We start from the raw sequence: 13,131 nt of genomic DNA, 5'->3' as shown, positions 1-13,131 counted from the left end.
AACGAGCTTTACATTTAAAAGTTAATTTTTACACAGTAGGCCGCATCGGCTTCTTGTCGCCATGGCGACGGGCGTCACGCGCCTTTTCTCGTGCTTCCCGGCGTGGGCGCGGTCTGGTGACGTCACTCCGCGCCCGCTCGGCCCGCCCCCGGAAGCGGAATAAAGCTCGCGCTGTCCGGGCTGGGGCGGCCGTTATGGCTGCGCCTCATGGAATGGGGCTTCCCGATCCCTCGTTCTTGTGGAACGTCTTCCAGAGGTGAGGCCGCGGAGGGCTCGGTGTCGCTCGCCGAGCTGGTACGGGGAGCGAGCGGGCTTTGGGAGGGGGCTGGACGCCTCTGACGGGCGCTGGGCGTCGGCCGAGTTTTGCGGCTGCGTTCCCGCGGCGGGAATCCAAGGGAGAGCTGTAAGGAGGGCTGGGGGAGGCGGGGTAGAGCGAGGGAGGTTACCTGCTGGGAATCCGGGAGTGCCGCAGTCTGTGGAGGGTGAAGAGCCTGGGGAAGCTCGTCCCTCGGGCCCGTTTTGTGGGAGATGTGTCAAAGGGTCCGGCTGGGCTCCGGTAACAGGGAGGCCGGGTATGGAGTAAGCGGGCTCTGGGTGTGTTCAGACTGGGGAAGAGAAGGCTTCGGGGGGGCTTTCTGCTACCTGGGAGGAGCTTATATGCAGGGGGGAGGCTGACTTTTTACACCGGTAGGTAGTGATAGGGTAAGGGAGAATGGCTTTAAACTAAAGGAAGAGTGATTTAGATCGGATGTTAGGAGGAAATTCTTCGTTCAAAGGGCAGTGAGAGGGTGCTGGCACAGCTGCCCAGAGAAGCTGTGGTGCCCCATCCCTGCAGACACTCAAGGCCAGATTGGATGGGGCCCTGGGCAGCTGAGCAGCTGGGGGGCAGCCCTGCCTACAGCACAGGGTGGGGCTGGGTGGGATTTGAGGATCCTTCCAACCCAAGCCATTCTGTGATTCAAAGAGTGCTAGGTTTGGATCAGCAGTGAGTAAGAGTTACTGCCTGGCCTAATACAGGAGTGACTCAGAGAGGTGACAGTTGTCCACCACCCTTGTGTAAAAGCACTTTATCTGAGAACTTGAAGGAAATACGTGTGATGCTATTTCCCAGTTTCAGCTGGTCCAGAAAGAAGCAGGTGGACTTTCTGCCTTCTCCACCAGTAGGACCATTTTAAATAATGCAGCTAGCAAGGCTACCACTGTATGAGTGTGTTGGACAAGGGACTGGTTATAGATATGGATAAAACTGCTACAGTTTATGTAGTCCAAATAGTTTCCAAAGAGGCTTTCGACATAAATAAGCATCAAACAGCTTTAGAGAAATCTGGCAGGCATAGAATGAAAGGGAAAATCCTTTGGTGTATAAATAACTGGCTGAAGGGGAAAGCATGTGGTTTTCTGTTGCACTGATAGATGCAGCAGTTCTGGGATCTTTGTTCAATACATTCAAGAGCATCTTAGGGGAACAGAGGGTAAATGATCAGCTGAAGCACAGGCTTCAGTTTCTAGTTACACATACTAATGTTTGGGTATTTTTAAGGCATCTGTTTCTTTTTCTACTAACCAAGCACAAATGCGCATTCCAGATGTCGTGGCGAATTCTTGCAGCAAGAGCTAAGCCTGTGAAGGCTTGGCAGGAGCACCTTGCAGTACTCAGTGCCCAAGCCGTGTCACCTTCACGGTTGGATCCTAATTGCTGTATTGTGGGTAGCTGAATTCCAGAATAGATACCTGGTGGCTGTGAGGAAGATTCGTGGAATTGTAGAATTGCTCAGGTTGGAAAAGACCTTAAAGATCATCGAGTCCAATCACAACCCACACAAATGTGCGCAGGAACTTCTTTACAGTGAGGTGACGGAGCACTGGCACAGGCTGCCCAAGGGAGGTGGTGGAGTCTCCTTCTCTGGAGATGTTCAAGACCTGCCTGGATGCCTACCTGTGCGACCTGCTGTAGGGAACCTGCTTTGGCAGGGGGCTTGGACTCGATGATCTCTGGAGGTCCCTTCCAACCCCTACAATTCTGTGATACTATCCTAACTCTAACAGCCCCCTGCTAAATCATGTTCCTGAGCACCACCTCCAAATGGTTTTTAAACACATCCAGGGATGGGGACGCAACTACCTCCTTGGGGAGTCTATTCCGGTGCTTAACAACCCTTTCTGTAAAGAAGTTTTTCCTGATATCCAACCTAAACTTATCCTGGTGCAACTTGTGGCCATTTCCCCTTGTCCTGTCACCAGTGAGAAGAAACCAACCCTGCTCTTGCTGTAAGGACCTTTCAGTTATTGGAAGACAGCGATAAGCCTCCCCTCAGCCTCCTTTTCCCCAGACTGAACAGCCCCAGTTCCTTCAGTCTCTCCTCATAGGGCACATTGTCCAAGCCCTTCACCAGCCTTGTTGCCCTTCTTTGGACCTGCTCCAGCACCTCAATGTCCTTTCTGTACTTAGGTGCCAAAACTGAACACAGTACTTGAGGTGAGGCCTCACCAATGCTGAGTACAGGGGCAGGATCTGCTCTAAGCTGACTGATGGTCGAGAACAAGATAAGCAGATTGTAACTCTGCTAGGCTTACATGGCAAAGTTTGGTAGTGGGGCTTGGGGTGGCTCTGTGAGCAGAGCCCCGTGCTGCTCATGTCAGCTCAGAGCAGCCCCAGCTGCTACAAAATGACCCTCTGCTTTTGCACAGGGATCAGTGAGGCAGGACTTTGGAATGGTTGGAATGGAGAGGCAGTAAACTGGCAGGTGCAGGGGGAAAGCCCTTGTGTGAAACAGAGGGAAGCTGCCTCCTTGAGTTATGCCCAAACAGTTCTGTTGTCAGTGTGTTTGTGTGTCACGCGTTCTTATGGAGAAAACTCAGAGCTTTCTTAACTCATATCCAGAATGTCTTATCAGTGTGAGTGAAGCATTTAATTTGCAGTGGCTGTGACTGACTAAAAAATGATTTACTTTTTTTTTTTTTTTTAAGATGAATCCTATTTGCATTTTATTTGGTAAGAACAGAAATGCTGAGGCTTGTAGCTACATCCTGTTAATTTCAGCAACTTAAAGCATGCCACTTTTTCTCCCCTCCTCCAGGGTTGATAAAGACAGGAGTGGAGTAATCTCAGATACAGAGCTTCAGCAGGCACTATCCAATGGTAAGTAAGTCTGTAAAGGGGGAAGGAGGCCTATTGTGGACTTCATGCTACATTTCATGCCAGTCTGACTACTTGACTCATTTGTTCTTGACTTTTTGCTCCGCGCTCATCTCCACTGCACCTCTCCTTCTGAACCAGAGCAAAGGTCAGACATTTACAGCCAGCCTTTTTCCTGCACGTGAGAGCTTTTCATTCAGTACGGTGCAGGAAGTGAAGGTGGCAATTTTTTATTTTTAAATGAGGCATTTTTCTTCCCACTTTTTTTCCTAACCAAGTAGAAAGGTGTACTTCAGACCTAGCTTGAATCGCTAACTAGGGCACCGTCAAATAACTCGAGGAAGCCAAATAAAAACAGAAGACTTTTTTTTCCGGTAGTCACATTTTCCTTCCTTCTGGTGATTCGGGGTGGTGGTGTTGGTTTTTTTTCCAGAATATATCCTCTGTGGAGGGTTGTGCGTCACAGTCCAACATGGGCCAAAAGAATGTAATACTAAGAAAGTATTCACTGTTCTCACTGTATATTGAAGTTCAATGTGTTCTTGACAATCAGCTTTTCAACATGTCAGATTTATGCAAATAGCAGTATGTGTATCTGGGAAGGGTGGGTTATTGCATAGTAGAGTTATTTGCATAGTAAAATCCTGTGCTGCCTCGTTGCCTCTTGTTGTTTTATTTTCTCTCCTGCGCTGACATGCCCAGGTATTTGTTGTGTCAGGGGAGGAGGAGGCAGTCTGTTGCTGGCTGGCTGAACAAGCTGAAATCAGTGCAGTTCTTCAGCACTGATGTTGCTATGGTTTCTCTGTATGGAATCTGTCTATTGAAATTTTCTACATGAAATAAGTTAACATACTCTGCTCCTTAGAACTCCGCAGTGTTTCCAACCCAGTGAAAACTGGTCCAAAGCAAGTAGCCTTTCCACATTCAGTAGCAGCTGTTCACAGAAGTCCAAAGCTCCTCTTCACATGGCTGTGCTCAGGCCTGTCTAAGCAGTAACATTTCTTGGCCTGAAAACGCTGATTTAAACAATGCTTTTAATTCAGCATGGAGAGGGGATTTATACAAAACTCAACTGTTGCATTGTGTAGCCCTGTGATGTTAAGAACCTGTGCTTTTCACTCAATGTCCTGGAGTGACCCATCTGTAGAATAGGAAATAGTCAGATTTTTAGTTTCACTGATGAGAAACGAGTGAGACTCCCGACAACCTGGGAAGAAAAAACTTATTCTTGGCTCTTCTAAGGCTTTGGTTCTCAGCTGGATTTTAGTTTGCATTTTGGGTTGTTGGTTTTTTTGTTGGTTTTTTTTTTTTTTCAGCCTGAAAAATGTTGGGTTTCTATGCAATATCAGTAAAGCATTGTCAGAAGTCATCAAGACCACAGTTACTTCAAAGCAGCTTTGTTAAACGTCGAGGAGCTGACTTGCTTAGCTCAGAATTCACTACTTATGGTTCTTGTGGGTTTTTGTTTGCTTGTTGTTCAGTTGCCTTTTTTGAATGTTGCCTGGAGGAACAAAGTAATTCTTTCTGTTTCAGGCACGTGGACTCCATTCAATCCAGCGACAGTCAGGTCAATTCTTGGTGAGTATGGCTGCGTGCTGTGAAGTAGGCAAAGACTCTGTTGGTTTTTCAGCTCCAGTTTGAGAAAGCAGTTGTTGCAGACTATTTTCAGAGAAACAAATACATACAATTATCACAGTACTTGTACATTATGTTTTTCTATTGTAAAGTTGAAGGCACATTTAAAGGTCTGATGAACCAGTCTGGTTGTGGTGTCGGTGAGCTGATCTGCGACTGTAAAGAATCCATGGTTTTCTCAGTCTTGTTCTTTTTTCCTCAGTAGTTGTAAGATATGAACTGAAGTATTGACCCTTTTGAACTATAAATGAATGCCCTGTATTTAAAACTTGCTCAGCAGCAGTCAGAATTCCATCCAATGTGCAATGCAATCTCCGTGAAGGGGATGGTATCTGTAATCAATGTTCCAATGCTTCTGGCAGTCTGTAGATGTTGTAGGCTTTCTCATGGGTCTTAAGAAAATGAGTCCTTTCTCATTTTGTCACTGGATTATCAGTCAAAGCCTGAATGCTTTGAAATTGGAAATGAAAACACAGGAAAAATAAATATTCTGTAACTCACTCTGATTTTCTTGCTTTATCCTTTCCTCCTTTGGTGAATGACTTAAATGTCACTTTAGTAATTCCTCGCGTGTTTTCAGTACTCCCTAAAGCACTCGTTTCTTTCTTAAAATACCAGCAGACCTTCCTCCAGACTTGGCAGAGCTGAGGTTCTTACATGGCTTTCTTTTTTTATTTCAGGCATGTTTGACAGAGAGAACAAAGGTGGTGTGAATTTCAATGAATTCACTGGAGTCTGGAAGTACATCACAGATTGGCAGAATGTCTTTCGAACGTATGACAGAGACAATTCTGGAATGATTGACAAAAATGAACTAAAGCAAGCACTAACAGGTTTTGGTAATTCATTTGTAATTACAGTTTTTATGATTGGACTACGTCATCGAATGACTTTGGTATTGTTGGGGCTCTACTGCTGGGACCCATGATTAGAAATAGAAACGAGACATGTGAAAGGCAGCAGGACGAGGGGCCTCTTACTGACACTGCCACAGTTGCAACCCTGCATTGTTGGCTTGCTTTTTAGAAGTATTTCCCTTTATGCAGGAAATGAAAGTGCACGTGCTAGTACATGTGTGTGAACTGTTCTTTCCATTCTGTGAGTAAATCAATGGTCACTTTAATCCATAATGATGTTTACTATACCGTGTGTAACTATTGTTATTGAGCATGGTTTATATTGCATGCCTTCTGTTTGTGCACCTGTGTTGTTCAGTAGACAGCAGGAAAAAACAAGTCTCACGTAACTTCTGTTTTCTGCTTCTGTTGCCCACGCCTGCTGAACAACCCAGCACTCTGTCCAGAAACACTGTAGTAATTGAATCATCCTAAAGGATTTCTCTTGTCCAAGGTTACCGGCTGTCTGATCAGTTCTACGATACCCTTATTCGGAAGTTTGACAGACAGGGAAGAGGCCAAGTTGCTTTCGATGACTTTATTCAGTGCTGTGTTGTTTTACAGGTAAGAAAGGAGATGTACTTTTAATGGCAATTGAAAAAAAACAAAGTTGTGTTCAACTTTTATGGTTCTCGCTTTATAATACCGGAACTAGAACTTGCTTATGACTAACGATCCACTTCAGTAAAGTGCACGAGAGAGCTAGAAACATCTGCAGCTGTAGATCTTCACTCGTTATCTATTTGCATCCCATATAAGTAAATCTGAAGCTGTTTTTGACCTCTTAAGTATTTTTAATGGGGTGAAAAAATGAAATACAGACTCATTTAGTGTTCTTTTCATTAGCTATGATATACAGTTTCTTTGGGTCTTGGATGCATTCACGCTGGAGTGTGTTATGTCCCATGTTGCCCTCTTGAGTGTACTCCAAAAAGATGTTCTTGCAATCTAAGTTGTGAGGATTTTCTATTTCAGTCTAAGGCTCTGATTTACAAGATTTTTGACCTAACAGCTAAATTATTTGATCTTTCATCTCTGCTGTTCCTGAAGGGGCAATGGTAGTAAAAGACATTTTAAACAAAATGAAACAAAAACCAAACAGCAACAGAAAACCAACCCAGCCTTTCAGTTACAGGAATGTTTATGGGGAGCAAGAGAAAAAGGAAAGAGGCTGTCCCTCTGCAGCTATATTCTTCTGTTTAGAAAGAAGTCACTGAATGGTTTATGTAAGTGTCTCTAGCGTTTCTGAAATGTAGGCGAGACTCTGAGGAAAAGCTGGGAAACTGCAGCAAAGGTCAAGCTGAATTTTAGTAAGAGAATGGAAGAAGAATTTTTCCTTTTTTTTTTTCTTAACACATCTAGTGTTTCCACTGTACCTTAAGCTAGCTTCCAGCACGCAATAAGAAGAGAAACGAGTCTCCAGGGTTGGACTTAAATGTTGTCTCCAGAGGTTCCTTCCAACCCCTGCAACTCTGATTCTGTGTAATTGGGATCCTCATTATCTGCCTAAGTGCTTTGTTCTTCTTTAGCTTTATGTTTGTAGCCTTAATCAAATGCTGCTGCTGAAGCATGTATTGCTTTTATATTCACTTGCAAATATGAGCCAATTTTGATTTGCTATCAACTTAAATTCTAGCAAAGAGGGCTTTGACATTGCTCATCATTCATGTGCTGTTAGTGAAACCAGAGGTAGCTGTTCTGGTCTGCTGCCAGCACCCCCAGTCCTCTGGGGGATTGTTCAGAGACAGCTGAGATATTAGTGATATATTGAGTTGACTGGGATGGAAAACTAGTAATAGTACTCTTCAGCTCCTGGCTGCAGCTGACTCTCAAAGGTAGCAAGAATTTTGCTGTTTCCAGCTCCTGAAGAGCCAGCTATAAAAAGTGTTCTGGCTTATAAATAAAAGCTTAGATAGGCTTAGGTGTGTCCTGAGATCACAGAATCAGATCCACTGAACAGCTCAAGCATGAAACACAGCAAAGAGCTCCCTCTGTGTGCCTGACACCATGCCATGTCTACAAAAGGCACAAAGCAGCAGCATTCATAGATGAAAGTGGGGCAGTCTGATCTTTCCCTGTACACAAAGATGTTTTTTCTTTCTCCACATATTTAGAGGCTGACTGATGTATTCCGACGTTATGATACTGATCAGGATGGCTGGATTCAGGTGTCCTACGAGCAGTACCTCTGTATGGTCTTCAGCATTGTATGACATTGACATCTAAGAAGCCCCCGCTGGCATTACACAAACTGGAGTTGCCAAATCATCGTGTACTGAATAAGATAATTGCTGTATTGTAATGGATATAATTTCACATCCGTAAATTTTGTATGTACGTCATCATCGCTTTTAGAATCAATGTTTGGTTTTGTGTTTTACAACTCTAAGATCAGCCATATCATGCTTACTGTAGCAAACAAAGCACAGAATCTAGACGTAACTGGTGCCCTGTCTGACTTAACTTTCTTCCACATATCCTGCATGGGGACAAAGGACACTTTAGAAATGCCGAATTAAAATAATGCTTGTTAGTTGGTAAGAGTTAAAACTCCGAAGTTGCACAACATGTTTTGCATGTGCCTTACTTTTATAAGAGTATAATGTATTAATTTTTAATACAGAACTTAAAATGAAGTAAAAATGTTAGACCAACATTTACAGTCTACATTTGTACAGTTTTTTGGAGGGTGGTGGCTGTGTTCCTGTGTTGCAGGTTGTTTTTTTCGTTTGTTTTTACAGTTCACGGTCCCTCCCACTTAAGAGGGATGGCCTTCTCTGCTTTCTGTCTTTACTTTCTAGCTGCTTCTTTCAGGGTATCCTTAGGCCATTTTTAAAGATAACTTCTTCACATTAATTTCCAACGCTGCATCTTCTTCAGTTAATTCCCTTCAAACTCTTAAATCCTCTGGATATACAGTTCCCTCTTAATGCAAATAATCTTTCCGTTTGCGTGAAGCATCCATTCTGCAGCGGCCCTGATGGTCAAGCATTCTCAAAACCTTTCAATCTCAACATTTACAAACAGAAAACAAGCAGAAATATATTAAAAGCACTTACTTAAGGTTCCTTTTACGCAGTTGCTTTCAAGAAGCAACCTGGAAGAAGTAAAAGTTAACAAACTCCCTAGGATTACTCTGAAAGAAAGTCTTATACCTCTTCTACCCAAAGCTGTTATTCTTCAAGATATATTTACAAAGTTATAGTATCTGGCAGCTGTGGGGCAGAAAAACTACCACCAGTTGTCCAGTAATGATGCAACAGATCCTTAGTGACACTGGTAACATTTTCTAAACATCTTTCTATGAAATATCACTGACAAATGGTTACAGCACAGACATTGGGAAATAACAGGTTCTCCTAAAAGACTCAGAACACCTAAAAGGTGTCCTTAGCCTCCAATGGGCTGCTCCTGTGAGATGCTGGGGGAACAGACAGTGCCAAACCAATATCAGAGACCACTTGAAGAGCTTCCCGTTGAGATGCTCCACCGGAAAGAGCTTCCCACTCCCTTCTGCAAAGGAATTTGTCCCCCTCGACAATTCTCCTGACCAAATGAAACCCAATACATCTAGGATCATTCATAGGTCCAAGGTTGCAAAGCTAAAACCAAAAAAGCTGACATCAGAGGAATTACCCGGGTTGTGGCCTGTGAAGGAAGTCAAGTCATTTTTTTTTCAGCCAGCATCATCATATTTCACTGCTGTAGAACTGGAGCCAGCACTTCCTAAAGGAGCTGTATTGGTATAGAACAATCACCAGCGACCAACTGGAATGCCTCAGCTCAGGGGGAAAGCTGCTTCTGAAGAAAAAGCAAGTAACAATAACAAGAACTCGGCTGGGAAATACACAAGCTACCCCTAAAGCATGTTCGATCCCAGATTTTTATCACTGGTGTTTGAAGGAAAACTAAAATTGGTTCAAAAGGCTCTGGTACACCTTCAGAAACGTTGCCCGGTGCCCAAGGGCGTGGTGTAGCTGCACTGCTGCTGGATGGCAAACATTTGCAGTGCGGTCTGCAGCCCATCAATACCTACCTTGTAAAGCTTGTTTCCCAAAGAAGGCCCAGTGCCCAGAGAAACAGGAACACACACAGCACTCGTTCTGTTCCAGTGCTCTACTACACAGGGGCAAGACAGGGCACAGAGGTTCCTTGGGAGCAAGTAGCCAGAAGCTGACTCGGGGAAATCGGCCAACACAGGAAAACAGAAACAGGACGAGGTCTTCTCTTATATAAGACTAATTGGAGAAGTGACTGAAAGGATGACACAACTTCCCTCCCCTGCTGGGAGACCACTCATCCTGTGCAACAGGCAAGAACAGGAACTGTTCCCCAGAACAAAAAATAAGAAGGGAACACGGAGGAAGAAAGAGCATCTTGTTGGGGAAGAGATCATTCAGCCACTGTATGCCACTGGAATATACAGTACTGACAGTAAAATCCCACAAGGAATCAAAAGCAGAAAGAAAAACCCTCTATATGAAGACCTCAGCTGAAAAAACCTTAACTCTCATTCAGTTTTTCTGTTTCCAGGAACTTACTTGCACTACACTTCCTGGAGAAAAGGAGGCAGTGAAGAAAAAGGAAAGCAGATGGATTCTGATGCACAGTTCAAACAAGAATAGAATTTCAGAGAATCAAGTGTGTGTGCCCTATCATCAATTGCTTTGTTGCTCTTATGTTACAAATTTACGTGACGACGTCCAAAAAGTTATTTTTTGTGAATGCAAAAATATATTAGTATAGCTTATGAAGACAAACCTGAGTTCAGCACAAGTATTTAATGTGCAGAGAAAAATACTCCAGCTATGGTTAGAAAGAAAGATGACAGCCCATAACAGAGCAGTGAAAAGCAGAGCAGAGTACCGGGAGTAAACTAGACTCAAGCTAGTCCTTTTCCTTAGCCCCACATTAGCTATATATTACATACAGCAGACATCTAAAGGTAAGCACTGGTGAGCTTACTGCTCAGAAGTGCAGAGAGAAGAAATGTAAGTACAGACCACTGGTAAACACAATGAACTGGTGCTCATTTCTGTTAGTGTGTCATTTTGATTATTTAGTTTCCCCTATTATTATGCAATTGCCATATGGGTTCTACTATGTCTCAGTATGCTTTTGTCAGCACAAAGAATGAAGACTTTTCCATTTCAGCATGGATCCATTTCTCAAATGAATTTTTAAGTTGATTCACAAGTTTCATTCTCAACAGGATATAAAAGCTCAGATATTGTACGTCTCTGCTGTGCAAAAATAAAACGAAATAACGTCACACCCTCATTAAACAGAAATGTAGTGTATCTATTTCTACAAACCCCCAACTATAAAGGCTTAAGTTAACTGAACTGACCTGAAATTTGTGTGAAGAGCAGCACATTTGGATTTTCAAACAACAGATCTGTATTTTCAGTGAGTGTTCTTACCCCAAAAATTAACATAAAAGCAAACCTCTTTTTTCTGAGTGGGGAAGGTCGTTAAAGGGTGATCAGCTTTTTGCTGACAAAATAACATTAACATATGTCAATGTTATTAAAAAAAAAAACAGAAGATTTTTCTCCAATACGCCAAGATGTAACAAATACATTTAAAAAAGCCTAAAAAAAAATAGTATTCACCTCCATTATGTGCAAGTTTGTGTTCCACCTACATTTAATATCATAAAAAAGATAACACTCTACCTCCCTTTCCCCTTCCAAAAACACACTTAAATGCAGTCTCTTTCCTGAAATCCAAGATACGGAGATTCTTGAGTCTGTTCATCTGCTTCCAGTTCAGCTGTTGTTGTTCCTTAATCTTTTCCTCTAGCTTCTATTAGCACACTGGCTAGCATCTGAATATTTAGTTCTAGAAAGGGGAAATTAAAAAACAAAGTTAATTCTTTTTCACATTATCTCACACAATACATCAGAGATTATTTAAATGAAAGTTTTACTGCTAACTGACTTTCCTGGTTCTCGCACATAAGCACAACTTAGATTTGTCCAAAGTCACACCCAAAGGCAGCTGTATGACAGTACATGTCCAATGGCCTTGAAATATTTTACAATCTATTTCCAAAGCAGAAACTTTTCTAACATAAAGGAGTATTTTTCCAAATGGAAAAAAAAAAATCAGATAACAAATCAGCTCTTTGGTAACATTTGTTTTGCTATCCCAATGCATTTGATCCATTTTGCATACTTTCAACAATTCCACCCAAGTTTGGTTCTGCACATTTTTTTCTTTTTCTTTTTTAATCTATGCCAATGTATCCCCTTCCCCAATAGAAAATATAGCTAGCAAGATGATCCAAACAAAACTTTCAATTCGGGAAATTTCACTTCACTAATCACAATCTTACAATTGCTGGATAACATGAAGCCAGCTGTCTGAGCACCCCAGTCATCATAGGTATATCTTTTCCTTCCAGCCTGTTCAAAACACTGGGAGCAGGACCAACAGCATCTTCACCAAACATCTTATCTGAGCTTCTGAACTGCTCATTATCTCTGATTATCTCTGTACGAGCCACCGCCAGGGAAGGAACAGTGATGTGAACCCCAATCATTTTTATCACCTGATTTCTCATGCCTATATTCTCGACACCTAGATTCCCAGTTCCAGTTAGATTCCTTGTTCCAGCTAGAGCCCTGGTTCCAGTTTGAGTCCCGGTTCCAGCTACAGCCCTGATTCCAGTTTGAGTCCCGGTTCCAGTTAGGACGCTGGTTCCACCTAGAGTTCTGGTTCCACCTAGAGCCACCTCTTCTTGAAAAAGCAGAATTTGTAGAAAACGTACAAGAATTCACAGCCCCATCACTCTTGTAAGAGAAATAGCTTTGCGAAGAATAGTTTGTTGAGTATCTTCCAGATGAAGGATGTGAAGAATTGGGATAGGGTAATCTCTTATCACTTATACCCCTTGCATTGCTACACGTTGGTCGATTCCTCCAACTTGCACCTTCCCTGTCATATGGCATTCTGTTACCAGGGAGCTTATCTCCTTGCACATCTTTGGGCGTATACTCTGTTGAGTACTCATGCACAGAACCTGTCGCATAAGAAGAGGCCCCAAGGGCTGGATTGTTGTTAGTAGCAGACTGGTTGAACTGCCTCAGCCACTCACTGATACCAGCAGAACTTCCAGTCTGGAGAGCAAGAGAGTCCCTGAGTGCTGACATCACTGCAGAGTCAGCAGATCTTAGTCCACAGGAAGATGATCCATCATCAGTTTGGTAACTGTGTGAGTTGGCAGAAGCAAAAGAATTATCTGCAGCACACTGTTCATACTGAGAGAAAAAGCGTTGATTCCAGTTAAAATTTCCTAAATAAAAAAATAAACACACAACGTAAGGAAGGGCATCAGAGATTAAGGAAAATACCAACAAAAAGACAACTGTTCTTACGTTTCATAAAGCGTTTTTTTCCTGTTTCCACATTTCCCACCTTTGTACCTCACCTGAATCCTTCCATCTTTCCACCCGAAAA

The 13,131-nt window shown here is 42.9% G+C and overlaps 2 protein-coding genes across 3 annotated transcripts in view; one reads left to right on the top strand and one right to left on the bottom strand.

The window, feature by feature from the left end:
* The first annotated feature begins 148 nt into the window (after window positions 1-148).
* PDCD6 (programmed cell death 6) lies at window positions 149-8,323 on the top strand. 2 transcript variants are annotated; one of them, XM_042835797.1, is made up of 6 exons: window positions 149-256; window positions 3,078-3,139; window positions 4,670-4,714; window positions 5,452-5,604; window positions 6,122-6,231; window positions 7,782-8,323. In XM_042835797.1, the coding sequence occupies exons 1-6, from the start codon at window positions 195-197 to the stop codon at window positions 7,878-7,880; spliced, it is 531 nt and encodes a 176-aa protein (XP_042691731.1). In that variant the 5' UTR covers window positions 149-194; the 3' UTR covers window positions 7,881-8,323. The 2 variants fall into 2 exon arrangements, with proteins under 2 accessions (XP_042691731.1, XP_042691723.1); XM_042835789.1 differs by having other exon boundaries at window positions 150-256; window positions 5,452-5,610.
* LOC122169536 overlaps window positions 6,191-13,131 on the bottom strand; it is a 37,857-nt gene continuing 30,916 nt past the window's right edge. The window contains exons 15-16 of the mRNA XM_042835776.1: window positions 12,224-12,967; window positions 6,191-11,511 (exon numbers count right to left, since the gene is read on the bottom strand). Of these exons, the coding sequence (XP_042691710.1) occupies window positions 11,456-11,511; window positions 12,224-12,967 (800 nt within the window). The 3' untranslated portion in view covers window positions 6,191-11,455. The remainder of the gene's footprint in view (window positions 11,512-12,223; window positions 12,968-13,131) is intronic.

Source organism: Centrocercus urophasianus, unplaced genomic scaffold (assembly GCF_019232065.1).
Source record: "Centrocercus urophasianus isolate 14NV4802_14NV808 unplaced genomic scaffold, USGS_Curo_1.0 seq_11, whole genome shotgun sequence".
Taxonomy (NCBI): Eukaryota; Metazoa; Chordata; class Aves; order Galliformes; family Phasianidae; genus Centrocercus; species Centrocercus urophasianus.
Note: the sequence above shows the minus strand (reverse complement) of the source record. Positions and strands in the feature narration are given on the sequence as shown.